Here is a 19,381-nt window from a genome sequence, read left to right as displayed (position 1 = left end):
GGTCCCCCGCACCCTCGCCCCGGGCCCGCGGGGCGCGCGCCCACTCGGTGGGCGGGAATCCTGGGGGACGCGGAGGAGGGCGAGCGCGCGCCCCGCGGGGAGGCGGCGGCGGTGGCGGAGGAGGAGGAGGGGGGTGAGAAAGAGCGGGAGAGGGAGGAGGGCGGAGGAGGAGGAGGAGGGAAGCGGGAGGAGGGAGAAGGGAGGAGGCGTCTCTGCCCGAGCCGCCCGGGTGCGACGCGCCAGACCCAGACAGAGCCCGGCCGCAGCGGCAGCAACAGGCGGCGGCGGGCTGGGCTCGGTGGGCGGAGGCGGCGCAGGGGCGGGGAGCGCGCGGGGAGGAGAGCCTGGGCCCCGCCGCCTCTTCCCCTCCCCGCCGCATGGACGAGCACCGCAGCCTCCTGCGCTCACTGCCGCAGCCCTCCGCCCGCCATCGCGCCCACCCTCCCCCGGACCCCGCGAGGCCCGGCCCCGGCGACGGCGACGCCCACACCCTGGTGAACCCCGGCTACGCCGAACCCGCCGCGGGCCCGGAGCCGCCGCCGCCCGACATGACGGTGGTGCCCGGGGACCACCTGCCGGAGCCGGAGGCGGCGGACGGCGGCGGCGCGGAGCCGCCCCAGGGCGGCTGCGGCGGTGGCGGCGGCGGCTGCGACCGCTACGAGCCGCTGCCCCCCGCGCTGCCGGCCGCGGGCGAGCAGGACTGCTGCGGGGAGCGCGTGGTCATCAACATCTCGGGGCTGCGCTTCGAGACGCAGCTCAAGACCCTCTGCCAGTTCCCGGAGACGCTGCTGGGCGACCCCAAGCGGCGCATGCGGTACTTCGACCCGCTCCGCAACGAGTACTTCTTCGATCGCAACCGGCCCAGCTTCGACGCCATCCTCTACTACTACCAGTCCGGGGGGCGCATCCGGCGGCCGGTCAACGTGCCCATCGACATCTTCTCCGAGGAGATCCGCTTCTACCAGCTGGGCGAGGAGGCCATGGAGAAGTTCCGCGAGGACGAGGGCTTCCTGCGGGAGGAGGAGCGGCCCCTGCCCCGCCGGGACTTCCAGCGCCAGGTGTGGCTGCTCTTCGAGTACCCCGAGAGCTCCGGGCCGGCGCGGGGCATCGCCATCGTGTCGGTGCTGGTCATCCTCATCTCCATTGTCATCTTCTGTCTGGAGACGCTGCCCGAGTTCCGGGACGAGAAGGACTACCCGGCCCCGCCGCCCTCGTCGCCCGACGCCTTCGAAGCGGCGGGCAATGGCACGTCGGGGTCCCCCGCGGGAGCCTCCAGCTTCTCGGATCCCTTCTTCGTGGTGGAGACCCTGTGCATCATCTGGTTCTCCTTTGAGCTGCTGGTGCGCTTCTTCGCTTGCCCCAGCAAAGCCACCTTCTCCAGGAACATCATGAACCTCATCGACATCGTGGCCATCATCCCTTACTTCATCACGCTGGGCACCGAGCTGGCCGAGCGACAGGGCAACGGACAGCAGGCCATGTCCCTGGCCATCCTGCGGGTCATCCGCCTGGTGAGGGTCTTCCGCATCTTCAAGCTCTCCCGCCACTCCAAGGGCCTGCAGATCCTGGGGCAGACCCTGAAGGCTTCCATGCGTGAGCTGGGGCTGCTCATCTTCTTCCTCTTCATCGGGGTCATCCTCTTCTCCAGCGCCGTCTACTTCGCCGAGGCGGACGACCCCACCTCGGGTTTCAACAGTATCCCGGATGCCTTCTGGTGGGCCGTGGTTACCATGACGACGGTGGGGTACGGCGATATGCACCCGGTGACCATCGGGGGCAAGATCGTGGGTTCCCTGTGCGCCATCGCGGGCGTGCTGACCATCGCCCTGCCCGTTCCCGTGATCGTCTCCAACTTCAATTACTTCTATCACCGGGAGACAGAGGGGGAAGAGCAAGCCCAGTACATGCACGTGGGGAGCTGCCAGCACCTGTCGTCCTCAGCCGAGGAGCTCCGCAAGGCGCGGAGTAACTCCACCCTGAGCAAGTCCGAGTACATGGTGATCGAAGAGGGAGGCCTGAACCACAGCGCCTTCCCCCAGACCCCTTTCAAAACGGGCAACTCCACCGCCACCTGCACCACGAACAATAACCCCAACTCCTGCGTCAACATCAAAAAGATCTTCACGGATGTCTAAGGCTGCGTGACGTGAGTGGCAGAGAGTGTGCTGGGTGTCGTGTGTGCGGCGTGCCCCCTGGGTCTGCGTGTGCCCCTGTTTTGTACATTTCCAGACCACTCATCCAGAGAAGGACCCCCGAGGAAGTGGGATGCCTTCTCTCCGTGGCTTCACCCTGGAAACAGGTGCCTGTTTTCCAATGGGCTACATTCTCTCTTTCATTTTTCTCTCCCTCTCCCTCCCTCCACCCCCACTTTTTTTTTCTTTTTGCCAGTCCTGGGGCTTGAACTCAGAGCCTTGGGCCCCTCTCCCTTTGCTTTTTCGCTCGAGGCTGGTGCTCTACCACTTGAGCCACACCTCCACGTCAGGCTTTTTGGTGATTAATTGGAGATAAGAGTCTCACAGACATTCCTGCCGGGGACTGGTCTTGAACCACAGTCCTCGGGATCTCAACCTCTTGAGTAGCTAGGATTTACCAGTGTCAGCCACCAGTTTCTGGCCTTCCCCCATCCCATAATTTTGTGAACAAACTGACACTAGACTTGTTTTCTCATACACACCCTATATTAAAAAAAATTTTTTTAAGTATATCCTGGGAGGAAACGAAACTAAACAGTTGAGTAACTGTTGAACCTCAAAACTAAAATGGACTTGTTTCTTTACTAAGCAAAGCAGGCAAATACTTAAATGATAGACATTACTTAAATTGCCTGCCCTTTGAATATATGGATGAGCAATCTAACTAGAACTGTGACTTAGAAGCAAGTCATACGTTTATTTGGTTTTGACTGGAAGTTTCTATTTGAATCTCTCATCCCCAAATCTTAAACTTCTTAACTTTGAGCAAAGGGAAATACTCAACCCCCAAATCCCCCTCCGACTAGTTACTTTAACTCTTTGGAGTTTGCTAAGCATTGCAAAAGTATTAGACTAACAGATTTGGGTGAGGTTCCATGTGTATGTCCCAGAAAACATCTACCAAAGTCTAAAGACAGATGTTTCCAGTGCTGCTGAGAAGTAACAACAACAACAACAACAATTCTAATGCATCTGAGAGATAAGCTTTTGCAGTATCACAAGAAGATTAAAGTGGCAGACACTCCTTCCAGCGGAAGTTACTAATTCGGACCTGACTGATGCAGTTGCCATAGCAACCCATGTTTCCTGGGAAACCCGAAAAAGGTTGTCATGGCATCTTTTGCTCTCTAGCCCCACCCCACCTTTCCTGCCCCTGTTGTTTCCACAAAAACCTTTCCAGATGGTTCCTATTGTATGTGATTTCATAAAGTAAAGCACTATTTGAATAAACCACACAAAGTTATGTCTGAGAATACATGGAGGTGAAAGGAATCATGAAATGCTTCTATTTCTATGTAAATCGTCCACCCTTGTGACCCCCTGTGACTGAACCAAGAAGGAAAATATCTTTGAAATGTTTCTATAAGCCCCAATAAGGCATGACATGAATTAAATGCCAGTTATCCGGCAATAATTTTAGAAGATGCTTCTCTGCGATTTTCTAAGAAGTGATAATCCAACAAACAAAATGAAAAGCCAATGTAAACATAGTCTGCACATAAGCCAAGGAGAGATTCAGTGTACCTGAATCTTAGCACAAGAGACCTTCAGATCTCCTTGTTAAAATAAATAAAAGAAAAATCCAAATTGCACATCAGAACTGTCACCACCACACTTGACAAGCAAAATTAACATCAAATATAAACAAATGCACCTTTTCAATGAGGAAATCACAGACAATAACAAGGATTGGGAATCTTCAGGAAATGCCTGCAAGTTTCAGCCACATGCTAAGGGCTGCCAGCAGACAGACAGCATCAGGTGAGCACTGCATGGTCCCTTTCTATATGGGGAAGCTGGGAGGTGTCATTCACAGCTAGATTCATTTCTGGATTAAGGGCATTGTAAAACAGATCATTTTACATTAAGCTCCTTTTAAAAGATCATTTGTAACATCTTTTCCATTTGTCCCATGTGACTAATTATCCTTTGGTTTCCATTGTTTGTCTCAAAATGATGACACTCTCTTCAGAACAACTTTCACCCAAGCTGAACTGAAGATTACTCCATTAATTTGCCAAACACTTGGCTTCTCAACAACCTGTTTCCCATTTTTAAAAAATAAATAAATAATGGGCAGAATCTGCAGCTGTTAGATTACTGGTCCAATTTTAATTTGCATAATTACTATCAGTAGCACAGTTCTTTGAAACAGTTAAAATGGAAATAATAGTAACATTTTATTCAAATATGATCATTTTGTTTCATCCATATTACATAAATTATACATGATTCAGAATTGCTTTTTGGTTTTGATGCTCAATTACTCTGTCCTACAGTTAATAGCCCTGATTTTAAAATTCATGATATATTTTCAAGTATTTAGAAACCTAACTACTTTATATGCATTTGAAAGACTGGGAAATAAGTATTGGAAGTGTAAGAGAGGGAAAAGGAAAGCAACCTGTATATATCTGGTTGTTGCTTGTCTTAACCTATGTATATGTGTCTAAACAAGATACCTTTATATATATTCTCATTTGCTTTTTTGAGTTATTTTAAATATTGATCTCTTTGAACCAACATTTGGTTATTCTTAGTGACCAGAAATTCCATCTATGACTCATTTTTGAACATTTTAGAAATAGCAATCCTATAAAAATAATTTTGGTGTCTGTTCTTAAAAGAGCTTAACATAAAGGTGACAATTCTATTCACATGTATTCTGAAGATGTAAAAACCTAGATTCTTACATAAGAACAATTCAGAAGGGATCTTTTATTTCTTATCTAGAGAAATAGCACAGGTTTTCCACCTCATAATCCTGAGGTAATAGAATTGCTTCTAGTCGCCATATTGGAATCTCCTTAAAGGTTATAGGTCCTGTATCTTGAGTTTTTTTGCCTTTGGATATTTGATATTTTGTAATCTAGTGCCTATCACAGCAAGTAGCACCCTGCATGTTTGTTGAATGAATCCTACTCTCTTAATTGACAGATTTTTAATAAAATGGTTGAAGGAGAAAGCTCTGCAGGGTTTGAATTCTGACTCTGCTGTATGACCTTGAGGAAGTTACATAACCTCTCTGTTCACTGGTTTGTAATAGGAAGGCAGCAGTATTTGTAATATGAAGATAATAAGGTACTATAAAATGTGTTATCACAGGTAGAACATTTAGATAAATTAAATTACATGACATGCATCAAAGACTTTACTTTACTTTACTTTATTTTTTAATCATTGCTCATGAGCACATGAATCATCATTGTCTTCCTATTTTATGACAGTAATAATTGCCATTTATTAAGGTCATTGATGTCCTGAGCACTTGTCAGTTCTTCAAGGTAAGTGTCATTAACTTCATTTTAGGATGAAAAAGACATGATTGAGGTCAGTGATTTCCCTGCCACTTCACAGTGAACCAAAGCCCAGCAACAATTAAAAAGCAGATCATCCTGGTGCCAAAACCCAGACTACTTTTATTGCCTGACTTGAAAGATAAAATAAATCCCTTATGGTTTTTAAGATTGGCTTTCCATGCTACTAATTAATAAACTCAAGTAAAGAAACATTATCTCCAGAAACCTATTTCAGTATACTGAAAATTAACCCTTTCCTAATAATCAGGTATTTTTAACCAGGAGAATCAAATGTAAGTTATTGAAACTAGAGAGAGAGTAATAGAAGATTGCTTTTTTCATGATGGATGAATCTGAATGTAATATTAGAAAGCATCATTAGTCAGACTTCAGTAATAATTTCTAGGACAATGGATATTTCTCAGTTTTGAGGTGAATATCCTGTTTAATATGCTTTAATCAACAGTGTAGGTTACTTTTATGGAATTTTTAAATTTTTCTTCTCCACGGCTTTGCTTAGGTTGTTGAAGGCCTATGAGAGAATTCAGTGTAAACATTTTGACTCTCCCTTATGGAAAAGGGAAGAACAGGAGGGTTGAAAGCAGGAGTTAGCCAGAAAATTGAAACATCTCAGGTTACTCTCTTACCCAGACACCCCCATGCATTTTTAAGAGAATCTGTGCTCTAAACAAAGGAAGACATCAGGATTTAATTTTGTCATGCATACTTGCTTTAGCACCTTCGCAAAGGCCCTACATAATGTACCAAAATGAAAATGGATAGTGATTTGGACTTAAAGCATAATGCTAATGAGTCTGCATTTGCCTATGCCTGTTAACTTTGCCCAACTAGAGTCTACACTATTGAGCACAATTGAACATCTTAGATGTGGAAAGAGTGCACACATGTCTCTGTGTAGCTAGATTCTTGGGGGAGAATCACTGCTCTCCATCAGCACCCATGGGGAAATGTATACAGCTTAGAGCTGGTGATCCAGAGAGAAACATGGACTTTCACATTTGCTAGTGTTCAATTCTTTTACGATGTTACAACAGATATTATGCCAGATTTCAATATGCACCAATTGTGGTGACACAACCACAAACAGCTACACATAAAAGCATGATTTCCCTTATATCTAACCTTCTAAGTAAAATCTCAGGATTGAAATTTTAAAAAGAAATCCAGGGCTGGGCAGGTGGCTCAGTGGTAGAGTGCTTGCCTCGCATGCATAAGGCCCTGGGTTTGATTCCTCAGCACCACATAGGCAGAAAAAGCTGGATGTGGAGCAATGGTTCAAGTGGTAGAAAACTATCCTTGAGCTAAAGAGCTGAGGGACAATGCCCAGGCCCAGAGTTCAGGCCCCACAACCAACAAAAAAATCCAAAGTTATGGTTTGTTTACCTAAAATTGATTCATCTATTAAATGCTGTTCATATAATATAGAAATACAGCATTTACCAATACATTTACCAATACTTTACTCCTTTAAAAATCATAACTATAATTTATTGACTTCTATATATTTAAAATAGCACCATTCCAAGTCTTTCTCACCTCTGAGCTGTGAATAGAAGTGCTAACTCCTCTCAGTAAGAAATGCAAAGTCTCACATGTTCCCCCCCTCCCAACCTGAGGACATACAGAAACGCTGAGAGATAGAGGTGAGGAGCCCAGAAGGAGGAAGAGGATATTTAGAAATTGTGTTTTGGGGTGGGATTTTATTTTCTTTTTGTTCTGGTTTATATTTTTATAAACTTTTAAAATAACGTAGATACAAGAAATGGTTGTGTATTGCTAGTTTTCTGTAGTATAATGTGGCAATTTTAGAAGTATTAGGGAAATCATTTTTTTTAATACACTTTCAAGGAATGGTTAATAACCTTTCAGAGAAAGTTAATGAAAGACTAGGAAGCCATGCTCAGCTTACTGGTCAGCCTTCACTCCTACCCTTCTCCCAATTTAGCCTGGTGTAGTGGCTCACACCTGTTATTCCAGCCACTTGGGAGGTGGAGATTGAGGAGATAGTGGTTGGAGGCCACCCCTATCACAGGAGTCAGGCATGGTGTTTAATGGTTGTGATTGCAGTTATGTGGGAGGTACACAAGTGAAAATGATAATTGGGTGCAGCCAAATCCCTGCTCAAAAACTCCCTAAAGTGATCTGCATGCTGGTGACTCACACCTGTCAGCCTAGCTACTCAAGAGACTGAGATCTGAGGGAAAATGTTCAAAGCCAGCCTGAGCAGACAAATCCCGAGAGATGTTCATCTCCAATTAGTCAGCAAAAATGGGAGTGGAGATGTGACTCAAGTGGCACAGTGTCAGGCTTGAGCAGAAAAAGCCGAACAAGAGCACAAGATCCTGAGTTCAAGCCCCAGTACCCTCCCTCCCTGCACCACACACACACACACACACACACACACACACACACACACACACACACACACACACACACACACACCCTAACTAAAGCTGAAAGAAGACACACACACACACACCCTAACTAAAGCTGAAAGAACACACACACACACACACACACACACACACACACACACTAACTAAAGCTGAAAGAAAACCAGAAGCATGATTCAGCACTCTATTTCATACAAAGTGCAAACAAAAGGCCTTATAGCTAGTAAAGTCCTGGCTAATTCAGCCTTCCTTCCTTCCTCTCTGGCCTCCTTTGCCACACTCCCATGTGATCCAGTGCAGCAAGGGCATTGGTCCTGCTTTTGTTGGATTATAGAAGCATCTCCACCTTGAAGGCTTCATGCATGCAGCTCTCCCTGCCTAGGATACCTCCTTAATACCCATATGTTCATTCCTTCCCATGTTGCCAGACAACTCTTAACATGGCAGTCTTCTGTCATTATGTTCTTTCTCTATTCAGTTTTTTCTATAATGTATTATATATTTTATTTCTTTGGTTTATTGTCTGTTTTCCCTTTTCATCCTTGAGGTCATGACCTAGACTAGTAGCTGTAATACAGATTGTGCTCAATTAGTATTTCTTGGAGGGAGAGATGAGAGGAAAGGAAATGGTATTCCCATCTGAGATGTTTCCAACAAATAAGCAAAATTTTCTTATTGTGCTTCTTCTGGCTTATCAGCCTCACCTTGCTCTTAGGGATTAAAATTCCCTTTGCTAAAGCATACTCCAGCAGGTTTTTTTTTTCTTATTGTTATTATAAAGGTGATATACAGAGGTGTTACAGTTACATAAATCAGATAAAGAGTAGATGATTTCTTTTGTCTCCTATTTTCCCCATCTATCCCCCACACCAGCAGGTTTTCTACAAGAAGCACTGCCAAGTGTGGGGATGGATTTCTTAACATAATTAACTTAAACAGCACATCATATTAGGACCTTCCAAGGGTACCTAGAAATTATGAGGCTTCATGAACTTGATTTCCTATGTAAAAGTTAATTTTGTGTGTGTGTGTGTGTGTGTGTGTGTGTGTGTGTGTGTGTGTGTGTGTGTGTGTGGACTCTTTAACTGGTACAGCAAACTCAGAACAAGAAAGTAACATCTGTTGAGGAGCTCATCTATGTAGTAGACAGTCTAGGAAACAACCTGTAGCTTTAGACCTGATTTTAATTTTAACGAGTCCTAAAACTCCATGAAGCCTTCCCCATTATGGGCACTGATTGAGTCAGGCATTAAAAACCTTAGCAGGAAAGCATTAATTAGGTAACAATGGCTCATGCCTATCATTCCAGCTACTCAGAAAGCTAAAGCAATGGAGGATTATAGTTTGAGGCCACCCCTGGCAGAAAAGTTTACTAGACTCCATCTCCAAAATAGCCAGCAAAAACCTGGGCTAAATGTGTGGTTCAGTAGTAGAAGATCAGCTGAGCAATCATGAGCCCTGAGTTCAAATCCCAAATCCTAGTACATGCATACATATATGTGTACATATAAAAATCACTATAAATAGGGCCTTACTGGATAAAGTTACTTAAAATAACCTGAATTTTAAATCAAATTACCAAACTGCATGGTAAAACCACAGGAATCAACTATTCTTTGTGTTTGTGCTACTACTGGGCCTTGAACTCAGAGCCTTGGGCTCTTGCTTAGCTTTTTTATTCAAGGCAGGACTTGCCTTTTGAGCTACACAGCTCTACTTTTTGCTCTTTGCTGGTTAATTGGAGATTAAAAATCTCAGAGATTTTTCTGCCTGGGTTGGTTTCAAACCACAATCCTCAGTTTCACCCTCTTATGTAGCTAGGATTATATATGTGAGCTACCAGCACCTGGCTGTGGACTCGGCTATTATGGAAGGAAATGAGAACACCCAGTCCACAAGGCGTAAGCACGGGTTCTTAGGAAGACATTTTTGTTATTACATTTAAGTTGTTGTGCATAGGAGCTTCAATTGGACATGTCAATTTATTAGTACAATACATCTTGATCAGTGTCACTCCTTCCATTTCACCCCCATCTTTCACATGTGCACATTCAATTGCTTTTAATTTTTTAATTATCTTTAAATAGTTGTATAAAGGGGTGTTAGTTCAGTAAGTCAGTTTATAAATGCACTGTGTCTTGATCAGTGTCACCCCTTCCATTATTCTTCTCCATCTTTCCAAACCTCACCCACCCAAGAGGGGTGATAAATGACTTGGTTCTGTTTTCCCATGTGTACATTCCTCTCTTTACTCATCTCCTTCTCCATCTCCCCCCACCACTCAATACATGTTCCAGCTTCCTGGTATTCATTTTGCTAAACTAAACAGTTGTTAGAATAACTTTAATAATGTCAAAACTTAGATCACTTAGGCAATCTAGTTATTTGTGTTGGTATTAGGAGATTGCTGGAAGCTGTGGAAAACTGCCATGTTGTCTCATGGAAAGACTAAAGCTAATCATAACATTGATAGGAGCACTGCAGACGTGGCCACAATTTTAGGTAATATTGTGACAGATAGGAAGCAAGATTCTTGTGATGGCAATTGGCAAGAACTTTCTCCATGCACCTTCCGAATATTCCCTCTGCCTCAATTGCCCAAGTAAACCAAACCAAAGAATGACTTGGCTGTTGACTTTGCCCATCCAAGTAGTCCAGCATCCTTACTAAAAATGCCAGCAAACTAAAATGAACATAGTGCTTGAATTTACTTAGGGAGACCAGCAAAAGTTAGAAACTGTTGTGCATGTATTGGTTTGGTCACTTAAGGCCACACAAGACAGAGATCATTCCTCTCTTCTGAAGGATGCATCATTAGGACTTTAAAAAAAAAGTACAAAAAGGAATTGGAAGGGCTATTTTGTTTTGTGGACCCCACAACATTGTTTGTTTTTATTTTTTTTGTTTTTATTGGTTGTGTTTTTTATTTTCCCTCCCCCAATCCCCTCCAGTTGTACAAATTATTTCCAACATATTGTCTTGTGTATATCACTGCTGCATTGGTTCCCTCCTTGTTCTTTGTGTCACTATTCTGTTGTTCCCCTTCCCTTCCCTAATTCAAATAAATGTATATGCAATACCAGGGTACCAACATCAAATACAGTGACAACAGGGGATATACCATGGGGAAGAACACACAAAAGAAACAAAAAATAACAGTACAGTAAAAACAACAACAAAGAAAAACCTGTGTTCATGTCTTGGAGTTTGTTTCACTTAGCATCATCTTTATGGTCATATGTACATAGTTATTGAGCTATTCTGCTCATCTGCCAATATCCTAGACATATGCTAATTATTGCAAGTAAGGGAAACCATGGAACCTATGTTTCTTTGAGTCTGGCTTACTTCACTAAATATGATTTTTATTATCTAACTGAAAATAAGAGGTAACCTCATGGGTCAGTATATTTTATATTTGCTCTCATGCATGGTTACAGAATAATAACATATCAGATAGGCACTCATACATAATATATAAGAAATGATGGTGGAAAGCATATTTAACAAGAGTGATGTATATCAGATTTCTAAAGGACAAAATTTGCTTGGTGGGGAAAAACAGACAGAAATATTGGGAAGAAAAGTTTATAATTTTAGCATAATCTGAAACCTTTTAAAACTAAACTTGCTTGAACTTTACAGATCACAGTAAAAATGAAGTTTCAAAAATGTATAATGCATATGACTTTTCTATTGACATAAAGCCTATAATTGGGAGAGGTTTTTTGGTTTGTTTTTATTTTTCTTTTTTCTTTATCATACCTAGGATTTGAACTCAGGGCCTTGTGCTTTTGGTAGTCATTCTACCACTTGAGCCATTCTCCCCACTAAAGAAGCCTAGAGTTGTTAGATGCTACCTGTGCAGTAAGTTCTTGCATCTTCTCTGTCCAAAAGGTCTTTGGAGAGCCCTATGTAAAGAGCTGCAGAGCGGCCCCACCCAGAAGGATGCTCAGGATGGAGAATACAGTGGCGCCTCCATCACCGATGCCCTCTCTCTGCTACCATGTTTTTATTTCAGCTAACATTGAATAGTTCATCCCTAACAAATGCTTTATATAGAAAAAGCAACTCAAAGCTGGAGGATACTCTTCATATTGTGTGCAGCATAATGGATACTGATCAAGAGATAAAGAACATTAAAAAATATTAAGGTATCATTTCAGCCTTTTGATATGTTAATGAAATCTAATCATACAAAAGTAGTGTTACAGATAAAGAAAGCCTAAATGTGTGTTTCTAACCAGTCAGTTATTACTGGTTATTTTTTAAAATTACTGGACTATATTTACATTTGTGTTATAGTCTATGTTCTGAGTGATGTGCAACATTATTTTTCAAGATTCTTTGTACCAAAGGCTCCCACATATAGATCAGCCCATTTACACATAAATAAGTAAAGTCAACACTGTGCCCAAATGAATGGTATTAAAGAGAGACTTGCCTAAGAGAAATGTGCCTTGCTTACTTAAGCATTCTTTTATTTTTTACTTTAAAATGATATTTAAAATTAGGTTTAGGTTTTAGTGGACCTTAACTTTACAAAAATAAATTCGTACTTAGTATATGTTGAAGTTGTCTATCTTGATAAAATGTTTAACATTTAGTTATACTTTTAAACAGTCATGTGTCATATATTCAACTTTATTTTCATGGGATGTTCATGGGTGAGACAAAGTACATTCTTAAAAATATATAGATATATAGATTATATAGATATAATATTCCACCCAATGTTTATAACCTTTCCTGCAAAAGTATATGTGTAAAAGATTCTTGGACTCATTTTCTATTTTTATATTCTTTTAGAAATGGAACTCTTTTCCAATTGAAAAAAGTAAACAAGCAGACTTTTAGTTGGGAAAGAGATTTAGGAGGTCATGAAGGTGGCTTCCCATTTGGGGACATTTCACTTCTGTGCCATTACTAATATATTGACTGTGACATTTCAGCAGAACGGTAGCTATTTGTATATTATTTTGTAAGCCTTACAGGAAGTCAAACTGTGAACATTTAGTATACAGAAAACTTTTTCATTTCCATATTTTATTTTCAAATAAACCTGAACAAATGTGTAAATAATCTCCTGTTACTTAAATGCATAACACAATAACGCTAAGTTACAAAAAGAACACCTGTAGAATTTTAATTTCAGTCAAAAAGCCAATATTAGAAACTTTCAGATGCCCTATAAAAGGAAATACAAATGGTGAATTTCATTAATCTAAAAGAACCATTAATTCAGCAACTATTTGTCTAGTAGCCACAAAGTAAATGGTAGGAAATACAATCCAGGTAACTTTCTTAGAGGCAAGGTCAACAATGAATTGTTCACATTCTTCTTTGTGGTCAAAATTTGCAGAGTAAATCATTATAGGAAAAAGTGAAAAAAATGACAACATTCTGATTTGACTTATATGAACCTCCATTCAAGATTTGTCAAACTGGGTATAGTAGTTCAAACATGTAATCCTAGCTTCTTGGCAGGCAGGATTCTGGAGGATTGTGATTTAAGGTCAGCCAGGGCAAAAAATTCATGAGCTGGAAACTAGAGGCTGGACACAGTGGCGCATACCTGTCATCTGACTTACAGGGAGAGCACACGGCCAAACACTGTAGCATGTGCCCAGTTATGCAAGGAAGCACAAATAGAAGAATCACAGTCTAGGCTGGCTTGGGCATTAAGGAAGACCTTATTTTAAAATAACCAACACAAGAACTGATGGAGTGGTTCAAGAGGTAGAGCACCTACCTAGCAAATATGAGGCCGTGAGTTCAATCCCCAGTGTCACCAAAACAAAAAAGACAAAGATGATTTGTGATGAAAGTGAAAAAGATAGCCATCCCTTTGTTTTCGTTCTGTGATAGTCCATGTAGTAGAGATACTGGACTAGGAAATAGTTCATTACAGCTTTCTTGAACTATTATAACTGACCATCACAGCCTGGTTAGCAGGAGCAGTCCTTATCAGCTACATGAATGATCACAACAAACTCACCAACTTCCATGGAAGTTCTTCCACGTCAGTGTTTCCTGAAAGATCGGGTGATGTTATAAAACTAGACATAAACTACCTTATCAGAACACCGATGACATAGCTTTAAGCATTGTGGTATTTAAGTGTCAAATTAGCATCATTATTGCAGGCTACCGTTTCATGTAGAAATAAAACATGGGCTTATACAATCAAACAAAGCACAGAATACTATCAGAAGAGTAATCTACCATGCCAAACACGTTTTCATATAATAGGTAGTGAAAATAGACTAGTTAACAGAAGACTGACAATCTCAACCCACTTTCAGCCTGTGGTACCTCAGATTGTTAATTACTTTTTCTAAGTTTCAGTTTCTTCAATTGCAAACCAAGTATGCTGTATTAAATAATCTCCAAAGTCCTTCCCGGTTCCCAAGCCCTTTTTTATGTTTCTTTTTTTAAGGCTTTGAAGAATTCTAAGTACAAAATTTTTTTTTCGGATGTATTTTTATGAATAAATTGAAATAAGATTTAAGCCTTCCAATTGATTATGCAAAAAGGAAATAAGATTTTTTTCTCCTCTAAGAATTTTTACTCATCTATATGTAATAGGATCACTTTAAAAGGTGGAAAAATCACTCTACAGAAGGGAAAATAGATGAATGAAATAGCTCGAAAGGAAAGGAGAGTAGTTGGCAAATTTAATTATATGTTAAGGTGATTTGCAAATTGCATGGGAGATGCTAATAGGGTGCCAGAGATTTATTGCACACTCAACAATGTATAGCTGAGAATGCGGGAAGGTAGGGCAATTGAAGTGTTTGCCTTATGTTCTCTTCATTCTTTTGTTTTCTAACCTATGAGAACTCCTGCAGGTATCTGCAGCTGTTGGTCTCTTCTGCCAGGCACTCTCGTGTGACTCACAACGATCCCTTTAGCTTCTCAGAACCCCAGTTTCTTTACCAGGAAGGTGAAAAAAGTTAATTTCTTTAACTATGAATTTCTAGCAAATGAGCTTTTTACACCTGTTTTACTGTGTTCATATATACATCTCCCTAAGAAGCCACACAGCTCTACTCAAAGCCAGACATTGCCATCTCCAACATTGTGAATGGATATCAGCAAGACATTCAAAAAAATTAAGCCTTATTTTTATTCTGGCCATGGATTAGCTATAATTTGTCATCTCATCTTTGAATGCAGAGTTAATTAATTAAACAGAATGTCTTCTCAAGTTACTCTTAATTTTTGTGATTTAATACTCAAATACATTGCATTTATCAATGAACTATGGCTGTCGGAAAGGTGCGTATTTCTCTCAAACTTAATGCCCTTTTGGTCCTAGAAGCAATGACTGCAGTGTACAATAATGTACATAAAATTTTGTGAATTTTTAAGTACAAAGGAGGCCTGTTCGAGCCATATTGTCATTGATTTTGCTCAGGAGTGAGGAATCAAATTCAGGGATACACCAAACATTTTTGTTTGGCATTAGTGAATAATTGGTCATTGATGGGTTATATCTTTTGCACAGCAAAGTTAACGGGTGACTGTACCAATTGGAAAGCAAGAGTTTATTCTTGTGGCTGGTTTTTATGGTAGAAAGAGATTAAGGCTAGAAGAATGCTAGAATTTGGACACTAGAAAAGCTGTCAAAATGATAGCAGTCCATTTGAATAATACAGAAATATTTTGTCATACCAAGATTATTTGTCCAGAGGTTTAGTCTTATATCCCTATCATTCAGAAAAGAGGGGGCGCAGTTTTTAAAGGCCTCTGTCATAATAGGAAATGTATATTTTGACTAGTTAAACATTTAATGTGGTCATTTTGGATTTTGTGAATCTGAATTTTCACTTTAGATGTAATCGAGTCTGTCGTGTGCATATTAGGGTTAGTGATGTTCGTGAGAAGTGATTTCAATTCATTTTGTGTAAAGTCAGTGAAATTTTGCTAAGTGGTAATTCTAGTGTATTGTGTGATTGTATATCTGACAACCGTTTGTGAACTGCCCTTACAAACCATAGTAGTATCTCTTGTGGTAAGTTGCTTCTGTGGTGTGATCATAATGGTTAGTGGGGGGGTGGGGGAGGTTAAGTATTTAGTTTACTTAAAACTGTTGAAATGTTTTTCTTAAATACCATAACATTGTGTGACTAGAAACCAAATAAGAATATCCACTTTTTTCAATTTTCAAGGACACTGTATAGACCATTTTGGGAATGCCCCATAAAATGGTGTAATTTATGTTAAAAAGCTCCCATACATAAAAATATATATGTATACATAAACATATATATGTATGTGTATATATATTGTGCACATACAATACACACAAGGGAAAGCAAACAGTAAATATATTAAGTGTTTCATGAATATTTTTTGAAATCTTTACCAATGATAATTATACACAGGTCAGAGTTACAAAAAAACAATCCACTGGAGTTTTTCAGCAAGTTTCCTATATGTTCATAATTTGCAAGGATCATGAACATACTCTACTTTATCTCTAAGACACCATCCACATGGGGTACTAATACCATCTGAAGTTTAGAAATTGAGCAATAAAGGTTTGAAACAATCAAATGACTTCTCCAAAATTCTTTGACTAATAAGTGACTCTAGGAAGTCGCTATCTATGTAGTTCAGATGATAAAATGTCAGTGGTGAAAAAGCCAAGAAGAGTGAAAGGTCCTGAGTTCAAGCCCCTATACGGGTACCAAAATTCTTTTTAAAATGTAGTTCTGAAGCTCATGTTCTTTATCCTCTGACATGATTTTTTTAAGCCTGTCATTGCCATTGTATTTAAAACTTGGACCAAAATATATTTTAATAAAGATGCAATGGAAATTTTCAAGTTTTAGTGGAAAGGTATTATTGCTATGTTAAAGTCAGACCTCTTTAGGTGCTTCCAAGCTTTTGCCCTCCCCCTGGTAATATCCAGATGCTGTCCACCTAAAACAGATTAAGTCCACACATCTGACTACAGACACTCGCTTCGCATAATGTCAACATGCTGAAAAATGGTCTTCCCTGACCTTTCTCATTTATTCGTTAAAATGAGCACAATAGACAGACAGAACCACGAGGCGTTCTCTCTAAAGAAACCTCATTTCCTATAAATACACAAAAATAACTGGTTTTCATTAAATAACAGCATTATTAACATTAGTCATAGTTCAAATATTTGGCAAACTTCCCCCCACGTATTTCAAAATGCATCTAAGGATTTCCCCAGATCAAATTACAATCTAATAACTGCTCAATTTGACTATGGAGCAGATTCCTGCACTGATTTCTAACAAATGCTACATTTTATTCTTCCTTAAACAACAGATAGATACTGTTGCTGCTTTCCCTTGTAAGTCAACAGTCTGTGATACATTCTGTACTTTTACTGACTAGCAATGCAATGTTACTGTGAATATTTAAATGAATCCTGTACTTATTATATCAGAATTTTAAATTTTCTAACCTTGAATTTTGTTCTCCTCAAATAGGTAAGTCAAACAAGTATTATTTTGTATTGAATGAAGTAATCATTGTTCTTAATGATAATAATAAATAATGGAATTCTGAATATGATGTAAAAATCACATATTTTACATATTCATTTTTGCCTTTGAGTTATGTTAACTTATCACATAGTAATGTAAAGTTAAAATGAACTCTGTATCATGTTCTCTGATGTCCTTGTCATAATAATTTTGGCCTTCTGTTAAGTAAATACCAGTAAATATCTGTGAGTTTTGATTATGTGACTTTTTATCTGCTCCATTTTTAAAAATTTGTCGTTGGATTTAAAGTGTTTTCATTGCAAATGTTATGTGCAAAATTCAATAAAAGACCAAGAAAATTCCTGTTACTCATGTTGATAGTTCCAAATGACCCCCTCCCTTTTTTCTTCCTTTCTTTCCTGGCCTTCTTCCTTCCCTCCCTCCTTCCTTCCTTGTTTGGTTTTCTCAAACCAAGAAACATCAAAACCAGGGCATTGTTAACAGGAACATGTGGGTGAGCTCTGTACACAGGCATATGTGCTCCTACAATACTGTAATGAGACTTGAGTGCATTTGCTTAGCAAGTCTTCTGGATGCTGACATTCCCTGGGTTTCTTCTACTATCCTTCCCTCTCTGTCAGCATTGCTGCTCCAGTAAAGTGTGAGAGAAGAATAAGTTATTTGCAATAAGTATGTGCTGGAGATTTTGCTTGGTGGTGGAGTGCTTAAGGCCCTGGGTTTTGTCCCCAGTCCCACAATAAACAAACAAAATTTTTTTTGTCGGTTGTGGGGTTTGAACTCAGGGCCTGGGCATTGTCTCCAAACCTCTTCGTGCTTAATGGTAGTTTCTACCACTTGAACTGCAGCACCACTTCTGGTTTTGGGAGTGGTTTATTGCAAATAAGAGTATCATGGGGACTTTGCTGCCTGAGCTGGCTTCTAACAGTGATCCTCAGATCTCAGCCTCCCTAGCAGCTAGGATTATGGGTGTGAGCCACTTGGCCTAAACAAAATTTTTTAAAAAATAATTATGTGCCTTTATGTTCTGTGCCAACACAGAAGTTATGGCACATCAAATGGATATTATTTCATTTAAAATTATATTAAGATTAGAGATAAATGATATATTAACAGACTGACATTCTCAGACTTGTAGATTATGGTCCTCATTGTTAATATCTATAATAGTAAAGTGTTGAGACCATTTTGCTTTCAGAGTGTAGTCTGTGTGTGTGTGTGTGTGTATGTGTGTGTGTGTGTGTATGTGTGTGTGTGTGTGTGTGTGTGTGTGTGTGTGTGTACTGGGGCATGAACTCAAGGTCTGGGTATTGCCCCTTTTTTTGTTTGTTTTTCTCAAAGTTATTGCTCTACCATTTGAGCCACAGCTTGGATTCCAGCTTTTTGATAACTAATTGGAAATAAGAGTTTCACTGATTTTTCTGCCCAGGCTGGCTTTAAGCCACAATCCTCACATCTCAGCCTCTTGATTAGCTGGGATTACAGGTGTGGGCACCAGTGCCCAGCTCAGGGTGTATTCTGTTGATTTTTGTTGTTGTTGTTGTTGGTTATGGGGCCTGAACTCTGGGTCTGGGCACTGTACCTCTGCTCTTCAGCTCAAGGCTAGTGCTCTACCACTTGAGCCATCGCTCCACTTCCAGCCTTTTCTGTTTATGTGGTGCTGAGGAATCGAACCCAGGGTCTCATGCATGCAAGGCAAGTACTCTACCACTGAGCCACCTTCCCAGCCATGTTGCATATTTTTATACACAACAGAGTAAATTTCTAGCCATCACTCTTCATATACCCATTGTTCTTATTTTCTACTAGTGTTTATTCTGATTCCTTTTTCCTATTAGCAGCCAGTTCCTTTTACAGTGTCAACAAATCACCAAAACAGAGCCCGCCCCCCTCTCCTGACACTCTCCCCTCCATCTGGAAGTTTAGTTTGTCTAAAACAAAAATTGTAAGTGTATATTTAGATGTCTTCATGTATATACCAATTA

At 40.6% G+C, this 19,381-nt stretch overlaps 1 protein-coding gene across 1 annotated transcript; it reads left to right on the top strand.

Moving 5' to 3' along the window:
• Positions 1-377: 377 nt before the first annotated feature.
• On the top strand, positions 378-17,746 carry Kcna3 (potassium voltage-gated channel subfamily A member 3). Its single transcript, XM_070006266.1, has 2 exons — positions 378-3,953; positions 11,803-17,746. The coding sequence occupies exon 1, from the start codon at positions 378-380 to the stop codon at positions 2,133-2,135; it is 1,758 nt and encodes a 585-aa protein (XP_069862367.1). The 3' UTR covers positions 2,136-3,953; positions 11,803-17,746.
• Positions 17,747-19,381: the final 1,635 nt, after the last annotated feature.

Source organism: Dipodomys merriami, unplaced genomic scaffold (assembly GCF_024711535.1).
Source record: "Dipodomys merriami isolate MVZ:Mamm:240054 unplaced genomic scaffold, mDipMer1.0.p SCAF_7, whole genome shotgun sequence".
Lineage (NCBI taxonomy): Eukaryota > Metazoa > Chordata > Mammalia > Rodentia > Heteromyidae > Dipodomys > Dipodomys merriami.
Note: the sequence above shows the minus strand (reverse complement) of the source record. Positions and strands in the feature narration are given on the sequence as shown.

What these genes read in the sequence shown, in the direction of transcription:
- Kcna3 (XM_070006266.1), top strand. Translation starts at nt 378, where the DNA reads ATGGACGAGCACCGCAGCCTCCTGCGCTCACTGCCGCAGCCCTCCGCC.